The sequence below is a fragment of the Bos grunniens genome, chromosome 28 (assembly GCF_055505025.1).
Source record: "Bos grunniens cultivar Pamir isolate PY7600 chromosome 28, Bosgru_T2T1.0, whole genome shotgun sequence".
Classification (NCBI taxonomy): domain Eukaryota; kingdom Metazoa; phylum Chordata; class Mammalia; order Artiodactyla; family Bovidae; genus Bos; species Bos grunniens.
In genome coordinates this window covers 5,068,207-5,091,435 of record NC_141192.1, presented here as the reverse complement: position 1 = coordinate 5,091,435, position 23,229 = coordinate 5,068,207, and the positions used below count along the sequence as shown (strand labels likewise).

General features: G+C 55.9%; 1 protein-coding gene across 4 annotated transcripts in view; it reads right to left on the bottom strand.

Annotated features, from left to right (window-relative positions):
* The window catches only part of GRID1 (glutamate ionotropic receptor delta type subunit 1), a 687,534-nt gene extending 668,386 nt beyond the window's left edge, over positions 1-19,148 (bottom strand). For all 4 annotated transcript variants that reach the window (XM_086381183.1, XM_086381179.1, XM_086381184.1 and 1 more), the window contains exons 1-2: positions 18,901-19,148; positions 16,591-16,746 (exon numbers count right to left, since the gene is read on the bottom strand). In XM_086381183.1, coding sequence (XP_086237309.1) covers positions 16,591-16,746; positions 18,901-18,979 — 235 coding nt within the window. In that variant the 5' untranslated portion in view covers positions 18,980-19,148. The remainder of the gene's footprint in view (positions 1-16,590; positions 16,747-18,900) is intronic.
* Positions 19,149-23,229: the final 4,081 nt, after the last annotated feature.

Genomic DNA, 23,229 nt, shown 5'->3' with positions numbered 1-23,229 from the left:
CATTCTGCCCCATGCCTGAAACACAACCTTCCCTAACTCAAAGCCTTCCTGCACAGCCAGGCCCACAGCCCATCTCCTTCACTGATGCCCACCCGTGGGCACACCACAGAGCTCAAAGCCTGGCTTCTTCCTTCCTAACCCTGCCTGCCCCACAGAGCTTTCAAATCAGCCAAGTCTGAGGTCTCCTGGAGCTCAGTGTGTAGAAACAGTGGCCCCAGGGTGACCCCAGGGCTTCCGGTCCAACCCCAGTCCCGAGTGCCCTGTGGGCAGAGAAGCCCCACACTGAGAGGCTGCTCCCTCTTCTGGAGGGCAGCTCAGAGAAGGCACAGGGCACATGGTGTTCTGTGGGCCCAGCCTCCTCCCTCTTCCTCAGGTGACACCCATGCTCTGCCCCTCACCCTCAGCTTGGGGCTGCAACAGCCCCAGGCCTGGCTAATCAGGGCATCCCCTCCACTGGCACCAGGGCTGAATCCGGGAGGAGGTTGTCCCCACGGCCAGCCACAGAGCAGCAAGCCTGGGAACCCTGTAAGACTCTTGTTAAAGAGCCCCCTCTTTCCATGGGCAAGGAGCAGGGTCTGGCTGATGAGACCCCAGCCTGCAACAGTCCAGGGGCCCTGAGTGGATGGAGCTCCCCGGGAAGGAAGCCCACCCTGGGGAAGGCAGCGACAGGGTGTGGAGAAGGAGGCAGTGTCCTGAGGATATGACCTGGGCCCCTGGATCCAGCCATGCCTGAAGCTATACCTCCGCAGGCCTTTTCCATTACACAGCCTGATGAATATCCTTATTTGCTCAGGCCACCACTTGTGTTCCTAACACCCACATGACTAATATGATTAATAGAGAGCATGATTTCAGACCCTTGGCAGAATTCCCTGACGTGAGGCTGCCAGGGGGTGGTATCTTCAGATGGTTCAACCCAGCAGCCCCACAAACACACACGGAGGCAACAAGATTCCCCTAGGGCATGAGAAGCAGGGACACTCCATACACCCCAGGGCACCGTGGCTCAGCCACCTGGTCACAGCCCCAGCAGGGTCCTCAAAGCACACCCTGGGCAGGCCACCCAACAGGCTCCCCCAGGGAGGGCTATCTGTCTACAGGGGTGTGTCTGTGAGCTCGCCAGGACACACAGGCATGCTCTCCTGTGTGTGTCTGCAGACCCACACGTGCACATGCCTTCAGTACAGTCACACAACCGCTCAACAAACATTGCTCTGGCCCAGCGTGCCCTGGGAGACCTGAGAGGCAGAGCTTAAAGGCCTCACAGGGACCCCTGAGACACAAGGGGAGATGTGAAGGACAGCGTGGCAGCCAGGAGATAGACCCTGTCCTGGCCTAAAGAAAAGTGATGACCAACCTAGACAGCATTTTCAAAAGCAGAGGCATTACTTTGCCAACAAAGGTCCGTCTAGTCAAGGCTATGGTTTTTCCAGTGGTCATGTATGGATGTGAGAGTTGGACTGTGAAGAAGGCTGAGCACCAAAGAATTGATGCTTTTGAACTGTGGTGTTGGAGAAGACTCTTGAGAGTCCCTTGGACTGCAAGGAGATCCAACCAGTCCATTCTGAAGGAGATCAGCCCTGGGTGTTCTTTGGAAGGAATGATGCCAAAGCTGAAACTCCAGTACTTTGGCCACCTCATGCGAAGAGTTGACTCATTGGAAGACTCTGATGCTGGGAGGGATTGGGGGCAGGAGGAGAAGGGGACGACAGAGGATGAGATGGCTGGATGGCATCACTGACTCGATGGACGTGAGTCTGAGTGAACTCCGGGAGTTGGTGATGGACAGGGAGGCCTGGTGTGCTGCGATTCATGGGGTCGCAGAGTCGGACACGACTGAGCGACTGAACTGAACTGGCTATGAAGGCAGGGCAGCCAGGGAGGGCCTCCTGAAGAGCATCCCTGGGACAAGGCTGGAGCAGAGTGGGCGTGGCGCCCGTCTAACAGCACCCTGCCACCGAGGCTCCCCTGGAGCACTGCATGCTCATCCTCACCACAGACCCCCTGCCCTCCCCTCCATGCAGTGCATTTTCTTGGCAGGAGCTAAGTAGCCTGACACAGTCGGTCCCCTGAGCCGCGCTCAGGCTGGCTTCTCCTGACGGGGATTCCATCGTGAACAACTGCAGGGCTTCAGAGCCCCTTCAGCCTCCACTCACCGGGAGGGTTCTAACTCCTGCTTCCTCAGAGGCCAACGCATCAGGGTGGTAGCTACGTTCTCACAGATGGGCACTGCACACCGGCTCCTGTAGGGGTGCTGGCGGGGGGTCGGCAGTGCCCTCCCCTGCACGCTTGCACCTCCTGCCGCGGCCCCTCCGTCTCCCAGCCCTTTCTGCTGCCCAAGTTTGGAAGGCAAGTGGCTGGGACGATGCCATCACCGGTACACGCAGGTGGAAACTGAGGCGCACGTCGGGGGGCTCCCGGGCCCACCAGAGGATTCCCAGGTGGGAGACAGGAATGGAAACCCCAGTCCTGACTCCCATCTAACACCCAGGGGCAGTCGGCCCACACAGCCCCAAAGGGTCAGTACCCGGAGCCCAGGGAAGCCTCTCGTGCCTCACTACCCGCCCCCATCCCCACAAGCACATCTCAGAGGGGATGGACAGGCCAGTGGCCCTGAGCCCCTGCCAGGGCACCTCAGCCCGGGAAAACGCCTTCCAGAAACGGAGCCTCCAAAATTATTTCCTGCTCCAGCCCACAAGTGTGGAAAAGCCCTCCGTGGTAACTGCATCCCTGTGCTGGGCCTTGGAATCCCCCATGAAAGTGGCCACTGCCAGGGAGAGGCTGTGCCATCGGCTCCTAGCATTTCTTACCAGGAGAAAGACCTTCACATCCAGAGGCTGATCAAGAGGGAGGGGCCAGCATAAGTGGGCCTCAAGTGGCAGGATGGGGCTGCTATAAAGGCAACAAGCCTCCAAGCACCGCATGCCATGGGACTCCCAGGGGTTCTGAGCATGAAGGCAGGGCCACAAGCTTGAGAAGGGTTTCAGAGAGCTGAGGTCTCGTGTGTCCACCTGTCCTGTCATCTGTCTAGGGGCTCTTACTGAGCACTCACAACCAGCTGCACACCAGGCTTGGTTCTGGGAACCTAACAATGAACAAGACACTTTCCTGCCCTCACAGACTTGACTCTCCTCACAAATAAATTAATTAATAACTGCAGGTGAGGAAGCATGCAAAGAAGGAAAAGAATGCTTTGTTAGAGAATGAAAGGGACTTTCCCTGGAACCAAGGGTAGCCTCTCTGAGGAAGCCAGCTCTCAGGAGTAGCTGAGGCTGATAGCTTGTCATGTGAGGTGCCTTCCTGATGGAGAGAACAGCATGTGTAAAGGCCCTGGGATAGGAACATGCTTTACCTGCTGCAGACATGGGAAGAAAGTCAATGTGGCTGGGGCAGGGGGTCAGGAAGAGTGGCCGTAGAGAAGCACATGAGCTCAGTCCTCTCTGGGGTACTTAGGGACCTGCAGGCTCTGGCAAGGGGTTTGGCTTTTATTCTTAGTACTGCAGGGAGCCATTGAAGGATTGCAGCAGAATGGGGGCGGGGGGGGGTGACTGGATTGATTTTTCCAATAATTCTAGTTGCTGCACAGACAGAGGCCTGGAAAGGAGGGCAGAACCAGGGAACAGACAGTACGTGACCACAGGGGCTGAGGCCTGTGAGCTGGTGAGATGGAGAGAACTGGACAAGGGCTGAGACAAAGGGGGGTCGTGTGCATAGTGGGACAGCATGTAGGAACAGGGGGAATGCTGACTCAGCCACTAATCCTTCGCTTTTTTAAAGCATCTCTGCTTCGCTCTGCTCTCTGTATAATTCCTTGTGCTCCCCAGGGTGGGCCATAGACGAGGCTCACACGGCCCTGGGCACAGGCGTCAGCAGACACTGGGTATTGACAGGCACCGCTGCCTTTTAACAGGCCATCTCCAGGAGCCTGTGGCAGACCACAGCTGCCAAGCGTATCGCATTCTTCCTTCGCGGAGGTTCCTGGGCTGGCTCCCAGCACCACCCAGGTGACTGTCCATGAGGCTTCTGCAGTGAAAGGAAGATAAATGGAAAAGTCTAAAGTCTAGGCTCCCAGCAGACTCTGGTGTGCTGGGATTCTGAAAAATTCATATATAAGGAGTGTGCAGGGATAGAAACAGAGCGTATGATGAGTCTGGTGCAGAATGCAGCCATTAGTGAAGTCGGTGCCAGTGATTCCCAGCAGATGAGACCCTGTGTCCTGTGGGTGCTGGTCAGTGAGCCAGCGTGAAGTCTGGGAGCAGGCTGAGGAGCTGGGCAGCGGGCTCAGGCTGGGCTCAGGCTGCAGAGTGTGTCTGAGGTGGATAAAAGCAGCACAGGCACCCCTGTGAGCTGGCTCAGGGTAGGAAGGAGAGACAACTCTCTGCAAGGCATAAGTGAGAGTCACAAGCTCGGAGCTCTAAGGAATCAGTGTGAAGTCACACACTGGAATCCAACAGCCAACTGCACAGCTTCAAGAGGGGGTATCTGGTGCATCACTCTTTCTTGGGCAAAAGCCCTGGGCTTGAGGACCAGAGGTTCACCCAGAGCCACGGCGGGACGAGAGGCCAAGAGCCAGCACTCGCTAGGGCTTCATTCATCTCAGCAGAGCATCCAGAACAAGCAGTGACCATCCCTCCCTCTGCACTGATCAGACAGCATCATGAAGGCAATACCTGGCTCCCGTTTATGGAGCATCTCTTTGGTGCCAGGTGCTGGATACATTCTCTGTGGTCCTTACTTCATTTGGTCAAGACAACCAGTTAAGGGAGGTGCCTCTGTCCCCATTTTACAGGCAGGAAAGCTGAGACCAGCAAGTTAAGCCTCTTGTTAGGAACGCTGTCTCGTGAGGGGCAGGGACCGTGTGAACATATCCAAAAGAGAATCCAGTGAGAAATATTCAGGCTTCAGGATGTGAAGCCTGAAAGGGGCTGAGGGACATAGTGGCTGTCTTTAAATGTTTAAAGGGCTGGCGGTAGAGAGTTTCGGTTCAGTGTATCCCAATGTAAAGGCCACCTGGGGAAGAGAATAGCTGATCCTTGGCAACGTGGGGATCGCATTCAACACACGTTGGCCCCAAGGCCTTGGGAGGGCCAACCCCCCCAGTAAGTTCACACCACACTGGCTGGGTCCCAGGCCAGCGCTTGCCCACAGCCCACCCTCTCCTACTCTAGTCTGCTGGGGCTGCTACACTGAACACCAGAGATGGAGTGTATTATAAACAACAGACATGTATTTCTCACAGTCTGGAGACTGGCAAGGGTAGGATCAAGGTGCTGGCTGATCTGAATTCTGGCTGATCTGAGGGCTCTCTTTCTCGTTTGCAGACAGCTGCCTTCTCACTGTGTCTTCACATACTGGAGAGGGAGAGAGGAAACTCTCTGGCCTTTTTTTTTTTTTGGCTGTTTTACTGCATAGCTTGTGGGATTCTAGTTCCCCAACCAGGTCGCTGGCATTGAGAGTATGGAGTCCTAACCACTGGATGCCACTGAATTCCTACCTGGTCTCTTCTTATATCTAGTCCGGGCAGGAAAACACCACTCTCAAGATCAGATCTCAGCCTAAGAATTTCCCAAAGCTCACCTTCCAACTACTATCACACTGCGTTTTGGGGCATCAACATACGAATTGGCAGGGGAACCACTCAGTCCACAGCACTTCCAGGCCCTCCCTGGTCGGCCTTGGCTCTGCAGGGCTCTCCCTCAGCTCCAGACACCAGAACCCTATGATGTCCACCTGCCTGTATAGCTGGGGGCACAAGGAGACCACTCCTTGGGGTGTGCAGGAAGGCTAGCTCTTGCCCTCATGCCAACAAAGAAGAAGGGCCCAAGCTGTTGCCCACAGCCTCCTGCTGACCTTGGCCAAGTCAACCGCAACACAGTGACCAGAACCTCATGGGGGTGATCTAGGCCCAGGGATGTCCCCCGGAAGGGAGGGGGAAATTATATTTATTGAGTGGGCCTCAGGAATTGCCCTGTCTCAGAGCTGGGGACACAGCAGGACACAATAAAGGTACCCCTCCCTTCCTGAAGCCCACAGCCTCCAGGAGGCTCGGCAAACATAGGGCAATAGGAGCACATGGCAGGCCAGCTTCCTTTGGGCACTGCGAGGCTCCCGAGGATGCCACATGTGGGCAGAGACCGGAAGGACAGCCACAGGAGGGGCTCCAGGGGCTCCACGTGGCAGCTGGCACCGTGGCTCACTCTGCCTAACATGCCTGGGCAGCGCGGACACCTGCAGCACTCTCCCCACGTGTCCATGTGTATGTACGCACACACACCCCCATGCACACACCTCACACCCAAATACTGGGACACACACACATTCACAAACTCACATGCAGCCTGGGGTGATATGCTCAGATTCCAGGGAATACCCAAGAACCTGACCCCCATGCTAGACAGTACCCCCTCCTCAGCACTGCCCAATATACCACCCTCTCCCAGAGGCATGGCCACCCCAGTCTCTGGAGGAACACTGGCCGTAGGTGCCTGGCGCAGCCCAGTTCTGCACTTGGGTCACGCAGGGTCATGCCACAGCTCTCGGAAGCATATATCTGGGATGCAGGCTAAGCCCTGAGCCAGTCCTGAGCTGAGGCCCCAGTCTGGGGCTCCGTGACAGGGAGAGATGCTCCCCCAGAACTCTGGGCTCAGCCAGCAGCCTGCAGGCCTTGGGAGTAGGCCACTGGGCTGTGTGGGCCACCAGAGCCTGAGAGGGAGGGAGAGATTGAGTGCAGCCAGGCACCCTGGGCAGCAGCCAGGCACCCTGGGCAGCACCCAGGGCTGAAGCGGAGCAGCATCAGATGTCTGCAGCCAGGACAGGGAAGGGCCCTAAAGCCGAGTCAAGTCAGGACCCCTCAGCACCTGGCACTGGCCTGCTGAGATGGGCACCACTGAGACAAGCACCAGCCCAGGGCCCAGCTCAGGTCTCAGAGCTTTGGTCCCGAGCCCAGGCCAGGACCCAGAGAGTGGCCTCTCCCTCCCCCCTGGGCCTCTGAGTGCTCAGACAAAAGGACGGAAGAAAGCCCCCAGCCCCAGGCCAGGAGCAGAGCCAGGGCAAGACCTAAAGCCTCTGCCTTTGCACTGAGCAGAAAGAGCTGCATGGGAAGGAGAGAGCGGGGGACAGCCTGCCAGGCCGGGCCTAAGTCTGCAGGGCCTCAGGCCACATCAGGGCGGGCACATGGCTGGGCTGAGCCATGAGCTCCAGCCAAGGGGATAGAGTAGGGATGATGTCCAGCCAATGGGGCCCATGTCTCTGCCCTGACCTGGGATTTGGCAGCACCCAGGCAGAGTGCAAAGACCAAAGGGTGTCATGGAGCCCTGGCAGGAGAGCAGGAGAACAGAGCAAACAGAGAAAACCAGTGCCTACAGAGAGAACCAGTGCCTACAGAGAGAACCAATGCCTACCTACCATACTGTGGGTCCCCACCCACACCCTCAGTGTGACCCTGCTGGGCCCCAGGGGACTGCGCTTGCCCACAGCCTCCATCTACCAGGTGTAAGTCACCTCTCTAGACTCTTCACCACAACAGTAAGGTAACCCCACTTCACAGATATTAAAACTAAGGCTTGAAGAGGACGAGTGACCTTTCAAGACCACACAGCTAATTGGTCACAGAGCTGGGATTTGAACCCAGACCTGCCTGACCACTTTACACCTTAGTGAGCAAGTTATGGGCACTATGGCCAGCCGCTCAGGGCTGGGTCAGGCTGGCTGGCTTCGGGCCACCCTGTGCACTCAAAATAGCAAGGCTGTGGCAAGATTGCAACTTTGTGCAGTGAGGGTCTACAGGCTCCCAGGCCCCAGCCCACACCGGGGGCTCCAGGCAGCCACCACATAAACCAAATCATCAATCTAACTTGTTTCCCTGCTCTCCTGGGATACCCAGCAAGGCCAGGATCAACTCCAGGCCGCCCCAAATGGGGCAAGGGTTGGGAAAGCCTGCCCAGCCCAGGTCAGAAAGTAGAAGGAGACCAAGAGCCCCTTGGAACCACTTGGGCTGGTAGTATAGCAACCACCCCAACCTGGGCACTCAGTCCTGGGTGGGCATTGTAGCTCACTTCCTCAGCTGACCATCACGGTGTTCTCTGCCTCATTCCCATCTTTCAGTCAAGGAAGCTCAGCTAACCCACCCAGAGTCAGGCGGCAGAGCAGGGACAGGAACCCCAGTCTGTGCATGAGATCAACCAGACTCCTGCCCCCAGCCCAGCTTGTGGGCACCCTGTCTGTTCTCATGCAGGGGTGTGGGAGGGCCTGGCTGAGCTGTGGCTGGGAACAGGCACAAGGCAGGCAGAGACAGAGCAGCCATGTCTGGCTGCCTCTGCTGGATCTGGCGAGGAATTAATGTAAGGGAAGCAGACTAGGAGACAGGGCCAGCCAGAGCCACATAGCCAGATCTGGCTGGAGGAGGAGGTGCAGCTGGGGATGAGGACAGTCCTGGGTCCCAGCCAGCAGCCCCTGGCTTCACCCACTGGAAGCCTGCTCTGCCCAGATTGGGCCCCGGAACAGAAAGAAAAGGGCCTTCTAGCCACCTTCCCAGCCACCCTGCCTATGCTTCAGGCCTAGAATGGAGAACCCTGGGTCTTCTCTCCCCAACCTGTAGCTATTGGCCAGGAAACTGGCTGTTAATAGGCGAGAGGGAAAGTCTTAAGAGGTCCCAACTGACTGGATACTGGACATGGACCCAGCTGCCTTCCTGGGCCCCATGCCTGTCAGAGAGGCCCGATCCCAGGGAAGGGTGTGGTCATACCCCAGCCCATGGCAGAGACAAGTCTCTACTCTGGACCACTGCCGCAGCGAGAGAGAGAGGTGGTGCTGCCCAGGAAGGCAGGTGTGAGGAGGACACAGGGAGGAAGCAGGGGGCATCTGTAGAAGAAACGGGGCCACGGGGAGCCCTGCTGAGTCCAGAGAAAGCACAAGCCTGCTTACGACCAGCTGTGGAGCCCACGGCTGCTGGTGCCAAGGACAGTCGGGCCCGGACGCCAGTCTTCACCTCATTCCTTAGGAAGCATCAAGCTCAAGTCTTTTGAGACCTGGGCCTGTCCAGGTAGACAAAGACTGGCTGTCTTCTGAGAGCCGGGCAGGGCTGGGTCCTGGGCTTCCCGACTTCGCCCTACACCAGAGGCTGCCCGGCGCCTTCTGGGGCCGAGGAACAAGTAAGCAAGTGGGCAAAGGGGAACTGACGGAACCCATGGATTTGGTCCAACCAGGATCCAGAACCTAAAATTCCTTTTGGGTTTTGTTTCTGTATTGTTGTTGTTTTAACAAGTCACCAAGGAAATAGGAAGGCCGTTTGGACATGAAGTGGCTAGTGGATATTTGTGTCACTCACCATTTCCAGCTCTCTCTCTTTCCGGGCACACAGTAGGTCTGTGCTTCCTGGATCCTTTACAATTGCTTGGAACCATATGACTAGTTTTGGTCAACAAGTTATGAGTAGAAAGACTTGTGTCACATACAGGCAGAGACCCCGTAGGGCTCTCTTAACTCTGGCATAGCAACAAGCAACATTCAAGCTGAGTGACCATGATGAGCTCAGTTCCAACCTGGCCAGTGATGGACACATAACGTGAAACGGAGATGAGTTTGTGTTGCTTAAGCCACTAAGACTTGGAGACTGTTTGTTACCACAGCATAACTCAGGCTACCCTGATTGATACCAAGGGAACCACAGAACAAAACCAAAGGGCAGGAACAAACAGGCACCTCCCTGGGTCAAGTCTAAAAAGATTCATATCCGGGATCGGTCTGGGTTAGAAACAGTATGGGAACCAACAGTACAGACTCAATGTTCCAGTTTTTAGGCGAAAGCATTTTCCAGGTAGTGAAAAGGCCGAGTAAAGGGAGAAGATGGCTGATACAGGAGACAAAGCTAGGGGCCTTTAGACCTGGCAACTCCAAGAATCTGGAAAGAGGCTGTCTGCCTTTGCAAGATATGGCTTTGAGTGTTCAGGGGCATCCTTAGCTGTCTTCCAAGAAAAGTCTAGAGGAATGACCCCCACATATTGCTCTAGACAGGAAGACTGTCAACCAGGAATGGGAACAGTAGCAGCTTGTAGGCAGCACAAGCAGAAGTGTCTCACTAGAGCCCACAGCCTTTGACCCACACGCCTGATATCGGATGCCTATCTGTTCAGTACAAAGAGTGAATCCATCTTCCCCACTTAGGGGCAAGGCCATGGCATAGTATCCACAGGGATACTAAAAAGGATGGTGAAGGACAGGAAAGCCTGGCGTGCTGCAGTCCATGGGGTCACAAAGAGTAGGATATGACTGAGCGACTGAACAACAACAACAATCCATTAGATACGAGGCTGTGGGTAAGGCAGGAGCACAGTCTATAAAGGGACTGTGTGTGTGTGTTTAGACATATAAGAGGAACCCTAGGACGAAAGACAGCTCTGAACCTAGCAGTTCAGCTGAATGAAGATAGTAGTTATTCTTTTACACAGACGCAGGCTTGTGAGAAATCCAGAGAGGGGACTAGTGAGAGGGGTTTAGTGAGCAGCCATTAGCACCCACAGCCAGCACCTTCTGACCTGAAGCATCGCAGGCAGGAGTAAGCTGAGGATGTCAGTAAGCGAGACTGACCTTGGCAGGGACCCCACATGTGCTCCAGGCGAGCCGGGTGGAGGGTGGGGAGAGGAGGGGCGTTGGAAGAGCCTGGCCTGGAAGAAATGGAGGTCATGGGCCTGCACGGTGGCACAGCCTTGCAGTCTGGCTATTCACAAAACAGACTCCTCTAGGAACCTTAGACGTGAGCAGCTTGCAGGGAGGGAAGTTGTCGTCTCACTGGAGAGCACAGTGGGGTCTACAGAGGCCTGCAGGCTTACAGTGTGCCACCTCCAGAGTGAAGATGACAGACAGGGAAACATGGCCACATGCTCCAAGTAGAAAGAGGATGCCACCCAGCATGCAGGCATGCAGCCAGCCGTGCAGAAGAGAGGGAAGGGTCATGAAGGGCAGTGTCTACGATAGGCACCCCCAAGGTGTACCAACGTGGTAGCAGAAAAAAAGGGCCCACAAAGACATCCACATCCTAACCCCGGGAACACTGAATATGCTAGACGTGGACGTGTCAGTCACTCAGTCGTGTCCGACTCTGCGCACCCCGTGGACTGTAGCCCACCAGGCTCCTCTGTCCACGGAATTTCTCAGGCAAGAATACTGGAGTGGGTTGCCATTTCCTTCTCCAGGGGATCTTTCCCAACCCAGGGACTGAACGCGGGTGTCCTGCATTGCAGGTGGATTCTTCACCATCTAAGCCATGGTAAAAGAGAATCCAGGTTGCAGTGGAATTAAGGGTGTTAATCAACTGACTTGAAGATAGAGAGATAGGCTTGGCTTATCCCCGTGGGCCCAATGCCATCACAAGGGTCCTGGGAGGAAGGAAATAGAAGAATCAGAGAGGAGATGCGAGGACAGAAGTGACTCCTTGTGAGAAGGACCGTACCCACCACTGCTGGCTTTGAAGCTGAAGGAAGGCAGCCAGGGGCTGAGGAAGACGAGCAGCCCCGGGAAGCCAAAAAGGCAAGAAAGTGCATTCTCTCCTAGAGTCTCCAGGAGGAATCAGTGCTGCAAACACCTTGATATTAACCCAGTGAGACCCATGCCAGGCTTCTGATCTGCAGAACTGTAAGATAATATATTTCTGTTTTTAACCAGCAAAGTTATGGTAAAATTTGTTTCTGCACCAAGAGAAAAATTATGCCGCTGAGTGGATTGGAATTATGGCAGTGGGCCTGCAAGCATCTTTAATGACACCAACATCAAACTCAGGGAGACGCTGACAGCGTCTCCCAGGCAGGGACCAATAACACTATTCCCAGGGAGAACAGTGGGTCTGCCAGCAGGAGCTGCAGAAATACAGCCTCAACAGGACCTGAAGGGAAGTCAAGGAAGACAACAGAGGCATCAAATACAGGGAGCCCAGCCTGGCACTCCGTGATGACCTAGAGGGGTGCAAAGGTGGGGAGGGAGGTTCAGGAGGAAGGGGGTATATATCACTGTGATTGATGTATGGCAGAGACCACCACAACATTGTGAAGAAATTATCCTCCAATAAAAAATTTTTTTAATAAATAAAGAAAAACAACAACAAAAGTTCAGTTAGGGAGACCACCTAGCAGCTGTCACAGAGCGCCAGGGGCAGAGTGACCACCTAGGAATGACCAGTATACTATGAGCAAGCCCATCAGATGGACACCACAGAGCTCACTGCGCTTTACTTTCATTTCACTTCATTGCTTCCTTGTTGTATTCTGTGAGCACCAAGCTATACTTGGGTGATTTTTACCCTGTCTTCCTAAAACACTTCCGTGCTTATTGTAACTAAAAGGAATATTGCCTCACATATATTCCTTTTTCCTTCCTCTTCCCTAAATTGTTATCTTTCCACTCTATGACAGATATATCTACAGCATAGCCAATAACTCAAGTCTTTTACTTACAGTAAAAGATAATACCGTGAACAGAGAAGACTCGTGTTCAGCCAGTTCTTTTATGCATTTATATAATCTTCTCCTTGAGCAGGCACTTTAAAGCAATATGAAATTTTTTAATTTAACAAATTAGTGTCTCCTCTAGTATCTAGAAGACAAATTTTCACACTTATTGTTAATATGGACTTCGCCAACTGAATCTAAGATACCACCTTTTAGGGATTTAAATATCAATTCTGTGTTATCACTTGCTAAATCCTCAACAAATGCATATTTTATTAAAAATGATCCAGTCTTTCACATAAACTGACCAACTGCTTCAAAAGGTAGCCTGTAAGAAGCCTGCACAAAATCAACCTGAAGAAATTGCAGGTATAAACCTTAGGACCCACAAGTCAAAGCAGAGTTCCTTATTTTCTTCAATTAAATACTTAAGCATATCTCAACATAAATGCTTCCATTTTTAAAAAAATATTGGTCATTTTGGATATTTTAAAATATATGCAGACAGTAAGAGGAATGTTTATAAAGAGTTCACATGATTTCAGAAAAAGTCACTGATATGTTAAACAAAAAAACAAACAAAATATACAACTGAACAGAATGGGAGCTCTCAGCACTTACGAAAGTCAGTGGGTGAAAAAAGACTAGAAGGAAAGAACACTGGTAGGCTTCTGAACGATTTTGTTCTGTCTCTTGATGCTTTCCTGCACCTTCCACACATTTTATATAATGAGCATGCGTTGCCCTTTTCCTTTTTCACATTTTTAAATTAATTCATGCTCATTGTAGCAAGGCATCTCTTTTATAATCAGGAAAAAGAAAGTTAAGCAAAAAGCTGAAAATGAAAAGGTCAGTTAGGGTCCGCTCTCAAGGAATTCACTAGCTTAAGCAATGATGCAGCTGAAAATACCAACAGCCTGAAGAGATGCTAGATGCACTCACAGTTGGTCAAGGAACAGACAGGGAATTCATGTTTACTGAACACCTACTGCAGGTCTTTTGCATACAATTCATACATGTCTCATCTCATTAATCCTCACAATAAACGCAGGAGGACCCCTCTCAGCAGACATGTGAACAGATTTAGAATAAGGCCAGGCCTCCCCCAATATCACACTGCACACGAGACAAGCAAGATTTGAAGCCAGTTTCTTGGGCCCCAGAGACTAAGCTCTTATCAGACCACAATCATTTCAATCCCAAATCCACCATGGGGATGGGGGGGTAGGTGGTCATGGGGAGCTCATCCAGTCCATGATGAAGACTGAACCCCAGTCTGCCTTGGCCACTCCCAGCCAACAAGTCTTTTCCTTTCCCATCCAAGCTGTATCTACCACCCATGTCCTGGGACTGTGACTGTCCAAGTCCACAAGAGAGATATCCATCAACCAGGGCCCAGCCATGGGATGGACAACATCCCATAGAGCACAGAAGGAAGGACCCAGTGAGCTGAGCATCTGCCCCACCAAGCCTCAGGCCAGGGAGGAAGAGCCTCTGCACTCTGCTCGGGCACTCCTGAGGCTGTTGAGGGGCCCAATCCTCCCATCCCTGATAGCATCCCAGAGCTTCAAAAGGTCAGGGATTACAATGTGAATTTCTGCCCCTGCCGCTTATCAGTAGAAAGCATGCCAATTTTAACCACCACATGCCCTCTGGGCAGAGGGTGGTCTGTCCGACACCACCTTGTCAGTATTCCTCTACCTGGACAACTGTCCAGCATCAGAATCTAATTCTCTGGTTCTGGATGTGCACACACCCTCACTCACACCCTTCCGAGACTGTGTCAGAGCCTGAAACATTTTCCAGTTATAAAAACAGAGAAACTAAGACCCAGATAAGGCCCCTGGTGGAGCCCTGTGTCTCCAGAACAAAGCTGCATTAAGGCTTGAAGGCTGAACGGCCCAGAGTTGTGTGATCTGACTTGTACTGCGTTACTCAACTTGTTTGGTTAGTTGACAAGAGTTAGAAATCAGATTTTACATTAAAGTACAGATTTGAAGCTCCTCTTTAAAAACAAATAAATAAATCAGCACATTTATAACACCGGGATTTCATTCCCAAATGGTAAAATCAGGTGAAGTTGTAGAACAACTTCCTTTTGATAGAGATGACCTTTCCAGACCCCACACTCCAGTCCCTCTGGGCCCAGCGCCCAGTTCACCCACGTGTTACCTGTCAGAGTCAGTAACCCTGGGCAAGAGCATTATCTTCAGTCTTTGGGGACTTGCTGCTGGAGTGGGGAGGGCGGCCAATGGGCATCATCTGGAGCAAAATGAATGAACCTGAAATACTCAGTACAGTAGAGGGCAAGTCAACAGAAACGAGATACGTCGACAGAGAAGGTGGCAGAGCCAAACTGCCACAAAAACGTAAGTAGCATCCCCATTGCGCTGTGAGTTCCCTGGGGCAGGCGTCTCCCAGCTGTGTCCTCAGCTCCCGAGCACAAAGGATGAACGTCCACAAAGACAAGAGCATGGGGAGTGTGCAAAGGGAGCATGAGGCACTGTGAAAATCACGGCAAGTAACTGGAAAAGCCTCTGTCACCAGAGATCCTTACCCGAGTTAGGGTCATTCCTGCCTCCAGAGGTCCCACCTTCCCCTGGCTAGAGCCCACCACAAGAAGATGCAACAGTTGCAGTAAGAGTGCAAAGAAGTCTAAGGGCAGGACATGCAGGGGCAGGTCCTGCGGGTAGAGCATGATCAGACAGCAAAGAAGGATGGGTTCCACCTCCTGTACCTCAGTGGACACCAGACACCGGCCAGGGCTGGGAAAACCAGCTCTCGTGATAGGCAACCAGCCTCACCCCAACTCAACCACCACCTCCAAAACACATTCAGACCTGCAGGTTTTACAACTACCCAAAGACATCCTTGGACCTTCAGGTCCCAGAGCTGGGCCTTCTCCCTCCTCTGCAAGAACAGGAGACTCCCCAAAACCTCTTTCCATCACAACGTTCTGAACCCAGAACACAGCCTCCAGAGTTACCCTACCCTTGGAGAAGACTAGCAGCCAACATACAGCCTAAAGCAGGAAGAGGTCTCTGGGTCTAAGGGGTTGGGGGTAGGGAGATGGGGACACGAAAAACTTGCCTGGAGCCTCGGGCCAGCCTACCTCCTCCCTACGCCCACTGTGATGCTTGTTCGTCCTGGGAGGAATCCCCACACCCTGTGCCACCAGCTGTTCCCTATGTCTTCAGTATGGGCAAGGGCCTCAGAGCCAAACCCATGGCTATAAGGAACTAGGAGAACCCATGGATATGGGGGCAGATGAGAGGAAAGGGGCCCGAAGACAGGCAGATATCGGGGCAGAGAAAGCCTTAGTCCCTCATGAGGAAGCAGGCATCATGGGAGAGAAACCCGAGTCCCCGAAGCCAGGCTCAAGCCAGGTGGGAGGGGGGCGAACGAGAGAGGAAGGAAATGCAGCCCTCTCGCCTCGCTCAGTCGCGCACTTGTTGCCCCTGCCTGCGGGCAGAGTCTGCGGACCAAGGTGGCCCAGGCGCCGGCTAGGATTTCCCCGCAGCCTGGCCTGGCCCAACTCCGCTCCTTTCCTGGTCAAACAGCGCCCACCTCCGGCCCAGGCGGCTATGCCTCCGCCCACGGCGGGGACCGCAAGTGAGAGCGGCTGCTCCAAACCGGGAGGAGGAGAGTGCCCGAGAAACGCGAGCCGAAGCACTGAGGGGAGCGAGATGCTGCGCGTCCCGGGATGCGCTTGGGAGAGAGGAGAGCACTGGCTTGGGCACAGACGCTCCTCCTCCTCGGCAGCTAAGAAGACACCGGCCCATCCAGGTCAGAGGAGGTGCACCAACACAGGTACCCTGATCGCAGACACGCCCACCCACACTCTAACAACAAAGACGGCCCCCAGCCACACACGCCTGCGCGGCCAGCACCGGGCGCACACACGCGCCCACCCAGCTGGAAAGGAGCCGCACACGCCCGCGACACGCCCCGCAAGGAGCCCGGCTCGCCGTTCACACGCTCTCGGCTCCAGCCCCGCGGCGCAGGGCACTCCTCGATGCACAGCTTTGGTGGGCTGGGGAGGGAGCGCGCACCGTGCTTGCGGCCCAACCCTTGGCAACCCAGCAGGTCTCCAGTACCGCGCCCGAGGCAGGCCCGGCCCTGTTAGCCCTGGGTACCGCGGCCGGCCACTCACCTTCCTGCACCGCCTGGAACGGATTGTTGGCCTCGATGACCTTGATGGAGTAAGTGATCTTCTCGCTCTGCAGGATGTCATCGTTGAGGCTTAGGTCCGATACAGCCAGCTGGAACACCCTGTCGTCCTTGGCCGCGTTCTCCTCGAAGATGGCACCTAGGGGAGAAGAGGGATCAACACCAGGCCTAGAGATGGGCTCTCCTTTTCCACCCCCTCCCATCACCGCGCTGGCAGGACTGCACGCTGCCCGGTGGTGGGAGTTCTGGGCTGGGGTTTGAGCCTGATAGGATAGTTTAGAGGTGGGCCACCGCCCCCCGACACAAAAATACACCACCCCAAATATACCAACATAGTCCACATGAGTTACATATGCACGTGGTCCATGCAGCCACCAGGTCACACGAGTGTCTCACAACCAAGCTACCTCATATACCAACCATGCCCCACATAATGGGCTGAGCCAAGCTGGTGTGACCTCGGGCACCTAAATGCCCTGCCTAAATGGTCCCACGAGTCCTATCCCAGGAGCCAGAAAGTCCCCTTGCAACCCCAATCCCAAAATGGAAAGATGACTTCCTTCTGCCCTACGCAACCCCCTTCCGTAGGGACTAAGCAAACAGGTCCCCAGTGGTTTTCCTGTGCTGGGGGCTTCTTTCTAAAGGAGCCTTTGATGAACGTTGGCAGGCAGAGAGGGACTACTCAGTCCTACCTGACTCCCTGGGCTCTGCCTCCTGCTTTCCATCCCTCACCTGATAGGAGAATGTCCCTAGACCCTTTGCCTTCTAACCCAGAAGCTGAGGAGCCCAGAAGGAGCCGCTCTTGAACGGGCCTTCTAGAACCATGAACAGCTCCTCCAGAGCAGCCTCCCGCTGGCCTTTGCGCTCTTTGCACTGCCTTGGCGGACTCTCCGCGCTTGACACCGAGATCGGTCGGACTCGCCTGAGCCTGGCCCTGCAGCCTGGAAAAGTCAGAGTCCAACCCCCTTGCCAAGCCCTAAGAGTCACCACAGTCCCAGAGCTGGGCCCAGTGATCCCCGAACTGGGGGCTGGGCAGGAGGAGAGAGGTCCCGTTCCATGCTACACCCAGAGCCGCAATGCTGACCGCAAGACCCAAGCCCCACCACCACCTCCACCCACAACTGGGAAGCAGGTCTTGTCCCGGCGCCTGCCAGGGATTGCAGCGTTCCAAGGCCAGGCCTAGTCCCTGATCACCCATCACCGTCCCATCACCCCTGCCTTCTCACACCTCCCAACCCCCCAGCCTCTCTCGGCTCGCTGGTCTTCCCCAACTTCCGGAAAGACGACTGCCGACGGGCTCCCCAAAAACAACCGCTGCCAGTGCCCCAATCCGGCCCAACTTCCTGGGATTTCACCCCTGCTGCTACCAACTCCCACACACTCCCCGCCGGCGCGCCCCGTCCTCCTCTCCATCTCGTCTTCTCTCCTCTCCGGGTTCTCTCCCTCCATCGGTCTCTTCCCGCTCAGCGCGCACGCACACACAGTCCGCACACACACACCGCGGCCCAGGCTTCTTCCCTGACTCCCACTGCCCAGACTATCTGCCGGCCCCCAAGACTTGGGCCGTAAGAAACTCTGAGACTGTCCAGCTTTGGGCTGCCGTCGCCACAACCATACACACACACACACACACACACACACACACACACACACACACACACACACACACACACACACTGAGAAATACACAGACACACACCAGGGAAACAGACAGACACTGTGTCCACTCTAACAGGCTGATAAATCGTGCACGCATCAACATAGGCTCCGATGGCCCCACACACCCCGACGCCCCCTCGCAGTGACACCAACACGGTGCCACGGGCGCACACACAGAAACACACGCTGACAACACCCACCCACCCACATTCACGCACGGTTCCGGTCGGGCCTCTTCGATCCTGCGCTACCAACTTGGCGAGACCCCGGGCCCTGCCGGCCCCCTGCCCTCGCTGCTCCGAGCTGCACCTAAGGGCTGGCCCTACCCCGCCGACCGCCCCACCGGGGACGCGGGGCTGAACCTGCGTCCAGCCCTGGGTTCCCCGCAGCCGCGGCCCTAAGTGTCGGCAGAGGCCGCGGGGCCCCGCGGGGGGATCGGAGCCCCGGGAGTAGCAGGAGCCCGCGGGAGCGCGGCGCGGCCCGTGCACAGCTCCTCCGCGGGGCGGCGCGGCCCTTCGGGGGAGCACCGCCCGCCGAGCCCCTCGGCCCAGGGAACAGCCAAGTTTGGACGCCGCGCACCCCCCGCGCCGCTAGGGCCCCCGCCCAACCTCGGCCCCGAGCCCGCCGCGCTCACCGATGTGGATGATGGAGTCGGCCCGCACCGACACGCACTGGCATATCCAGGGGAGAAGCCACAGCGTCAGCGCTTCCATGTCCCCCGGGCGCGCGGCTCATCCGCCCGGGCCCGGGGCGAGGCCGAGGGCAGCGCGGAGCGGGGAGGCGCCGGTCGGGGTGCAGTCCCGGGCCGCTCCCCGGGAAAGCCGAGCCCGCCCGTGCGTCTTCCCCCGCGCGCCCGCCCCTGCGCCCTGAGCCCGCCCCAGCCCAGCCCAGCCCAGCCCGGCGCGGTCGGGCTCCCGCTCCGGCTCCGGTGGTGGCTGCGGCGGCGCTGGCAACCCGAGCCCAGGCCGGCGCGGCGGGGGCGGCCCGCGGCGGCGGCGGCGCTCCCCGCGGCTCGGGAGGATTCGGAGGCGGCGGAGGCGGCGGCGGCGGCAGCCGGGCCGGCGCGGCGGCTCCGGGATCACTGTGTGTCTGAGCCCCGGCGAGGAGCGAACTGCGGAGGACGCCCCCTCCCCTCCCCCTCCCCTCGACTCCGCTCCCCCTCCCCTCCCTCCCCGCCTCCCTCCCCTCCGCCCTCCTCTGGACCACGTGACTGCGGAGCCTCTGCCTCGCCGCGCGGCGCTCTCCAGCTCGCGGCTCGGAGGGGGCGCCGGTTGCTCCGCGCTCCAGTCGGAGGGACGCTCGGAGGCCAGCAGGACGGTGGGACCGGCCGAGGCTGCGGCGCGCAGAGACTTGGTGGCTCTGGGCCGCATGACCCCCCCGTTCGCCAGGGACCAGAGAATGGAGAAGGGTCGGCCTCCGACTGCCCTCGGGGATCCCTGGAGCCCCCTGGCCCCGGCTGACCTCAGCCGCCGAGCGTCTTGGGCCATGATCCACGGCCTGGACAGACAGCCCCTCGTGGAGCCGGGCCGGGATAGCCCAGAGATAGATCGGGCGAGGCGCTGAGCCAGCCACCGAGAGGCAAGGGGAGCCAAAGGGGACTTGCCGCAGCCGCGGGCTCGAACCTTAGCTGGCCCCACGGACCTTGGCGGGCGCCCATCCCCCGCCCTGCGGCCCGAGGCTCAGCCGGGAGTCGGGCAGGAGGCTCGGACTCTGAAGCCCAATTCATGGCCGGAAACCGGCGCATCCGTGACCGCGGCGCCTGGACGTGAGGAGCCTTTCAAGCGGCCGGCGTACTCAGACTCCGACTCTGCACGGAGCCTTTACGCGCGAGCCCGGGCGAAGAGCCCGCTCCTCGCGGCCAGCGCAGAGCCGGGTCGCTCCACCGCTCGCGGAATGCCTCCGGCTACCACCAGATAGAGCGTTATGCCGCTTGGGCTCCAGCCTGGGAGGGGGTGGCAAGCCTGACGCTGGCCACCCTCCCCCCCGCCTCCGCCCCCAAACAAGTTCCAGACAGACTGAGCTCCACGTGGCACACCCAAGATTTCAGGGAGACAGCTGAGCCTTCACGGACCCGGCTTCGGGAGGAAGCTCGGTCTGGGCGCGCCTGGCAGAGCCTAGAGCACGGGGCCGCTTCTGCGGGCCCGGGAGCGCCCATTGGCCCTGTCGTTGGCCTAGCCCCAAGATCCCTGCCTTGCAGGGCCATGCGCAGGGCGTGAGGAATTCAGAGACTCAGCAACAGACCTTCCTGGAACTCCCCGCTCAAAGGAGGGACAGACACCTAAATAGATCATTATAAGATGCGGCAAGGACCCTGAATAAGCTATGTATGCAAAGGCGCATTCTGGGCTGTGACCCAGCCTGAGAGGAAAAGCCAGGGGATGGCTTCCTGGAGGAGGTGACAGTTTTAAAGGTTGAGTGGGGTTACCAAGGGAGAAGGAAGGGAGGCTTCCAGGCATTGAATGCTGGTTAGCGAGCCAAGTTAAAAGAAAAAGAATTTAGTGTGTGTGTGTGTGTGGGTGTCCCAAGCTGCCTGCCACAGAAGTCATTGGCAGAAGTCATTTAGTTCAGAAAGGTGGGGCGGGGCGGGAGGGGGAGGAGGTTGTGCAGAGGGGAAAGCCAAGGCAGGCTTGGAGACTGTGAGGCAGCCCTGACAGTGGTTGGTGGGGCTGCAGGGGCAGCCTCCAGAGAGAAGAAGCTGGGTTGAAGAAACAGCAAGGAACCACAGAGGCTGGCAGGGTGACTTCCAAGATGAGGAGACCATGGGCAAGAGGGAAGCAATGGCCATGCCTGCAGGACGCTGGGCTGTCCAGCTGGGTGGGGTGCCCACAAGGTACTTCCTCAAGAAATCCATCTTGGGCTGGGGGGGGGGAGGGGCGGGGCGGCGGCGGGCGGGGCTTGAATTGTAAAACACACCCCTCCCAGGCTCTACAAACCCCCATGCCTCCATTCTCATTCCCTGGCTGAAAAGTTAGAGGGAGAAGGGAAATAAAGAATGGGTTTTATTATTTGACAGTTTGGTTCCTATGGAGACTGTCACAACCTCAGAAGGATGGTGGTATGTTTACCCTGTTGGGGCTCAAACCTGAGGTGAAAAGCCACGGGGTCAGGGATCCCCAAATACACTTGTTGGTTAGTATGTTAGTAAAGCAGGCCCCAGTTGGAAGTTTTTCTTGATATTGGTTATGGTAAGTAGAGGTAGCATGCTTACAGTGAAACAGGTCTCAAGATCCCCTTCCAACCTATAAACACACTCAATTTGGGGGAGATTTCATCAGCTTCTAATTTTGATGATGAGGCCCCTCTAGTTTGGGGCCTGAGGGCTGTGACTCAGGTTGGCCTTGCCCTGGAAGCGCCTCTCCTGGGTACTGCCTTCCCTCCATTTCCCATAATGTGGGCTCCTTCACCATCCCACAAAGCTTATTTCCTATGCTCATCCTCTTATACTCCCAAGCTAAGCCAGTTTTCTGTACCAGACTGGAATGGCCTGGATATCCTTTGGCCAGGAAGGGTACTCTGCACAGGTCCCATTTCCACCAGAACTAGGGGGGTGGGGGTGCAGGCCCAGAGGTTACTGGGGCCCCTTGCCTGGAGGAGGGCATGGCAACCCACTCCAGTATTCTTGCCTGGAGAACCCCCATGGACAGAGAAGCCTGGCGGGTTACAGTCTATGAGGTCGCAAAGTCGGACATGACTGAGCAGTTAAGCACAGCACAGCACACGCTTGTTTACCTCTAGGCAAGAATATTTTAATGCTCTCAGCCACCTGAAGTTGGGATTACCAAATTCCAGGGACGTTTGCTTATTGGGGCTTTATCAGGTTCATCAAAACCTTAATTACTTATTGATCTTGGCCAGTCCAGTCGCTTTAAACCCTGTTAACCTCTGGGATTGCAAAGACTGCCTCTGCTAAGTCACGCTCCTAGGGAAGCAACTCCACCTGAGGAACAAGTACACTCCAACTCTAATCATCTTGCTGGAGAAGAGAGATTAGAAATCTCTGGGACATGATACAAACCCATTTCACAGAGGGGAAAACTGAGGCTTGGCAAAAGGAGTAACTTGCCCAAAGCACCAGTTTTTTCTGGACCCAGGACTAGTCCTCTTGGTTTCTTTCTCGCTAAACAAAGACATATTCACAGAAATTAAAACTGGGTCAATAAATCCTTCATTTGCACAGAGTTCAGCCAACGCAGGTAATTGCTTTTTCTAAAGAGATCTTCAGTTTTACTAATTCTAACTATACGTATTTCCTGGAGAAGGGCATGGCAACCTACTCCAGTATTCTTGCCTGAAGAATCCCTGTGGACTGAGGAGCCCGGTGGGTTACAGTCCATAGAGTTGCAAAGAGTCAGACCTGACTGAAGCGACTGAGCACAACTGTCCTTATTTAGCCTTTACCATCTGCAGGCACTGTGCTCAGCACCCTACGTCTTTCTAGGAGATGATGGCCTCAGTATACAGTTGGAAAGGAAGGTGCAAAGAGGTAAACTGGGCCCCCCAGGAATCCCAACTGGAACATCACTGGGAGCGAGTGGTTTGCCAACAAACCTGCAGATGAAGTGGCAAGACAAAAAGAATATGGTGACCTGCTAGGAAGTCTAATCATCGTTACTTAAGGCTTTGTCATTCCAGAAAGTGGAGCTCTGTCGTCTCGTTTCTCACTGTACTCAACAACTGGCTTAAGGAAGTACCAGCTGGAGTTCTGAGCCCACAGGAGTCTATTGCTCGGGCTCATTGCGTGGAGAGCTGTCTGCTCGATGTAGACCCACCACTGCTCAACCCCTGCAGAGCTGCCCACTCCCCAGGCATGTTCCTTCAAGCAAGCCCCCAGGTTAGACAAGATACTGTACCATGAAAGACTGCCTTCCCTCCCTCACCAGCATGGAGCTCACGGGGATTTCTAAGATAATTCAGCCCAGACCCGCATAAAGGTTACTACTGGCAGGAGAGACCAAGGCCCAGC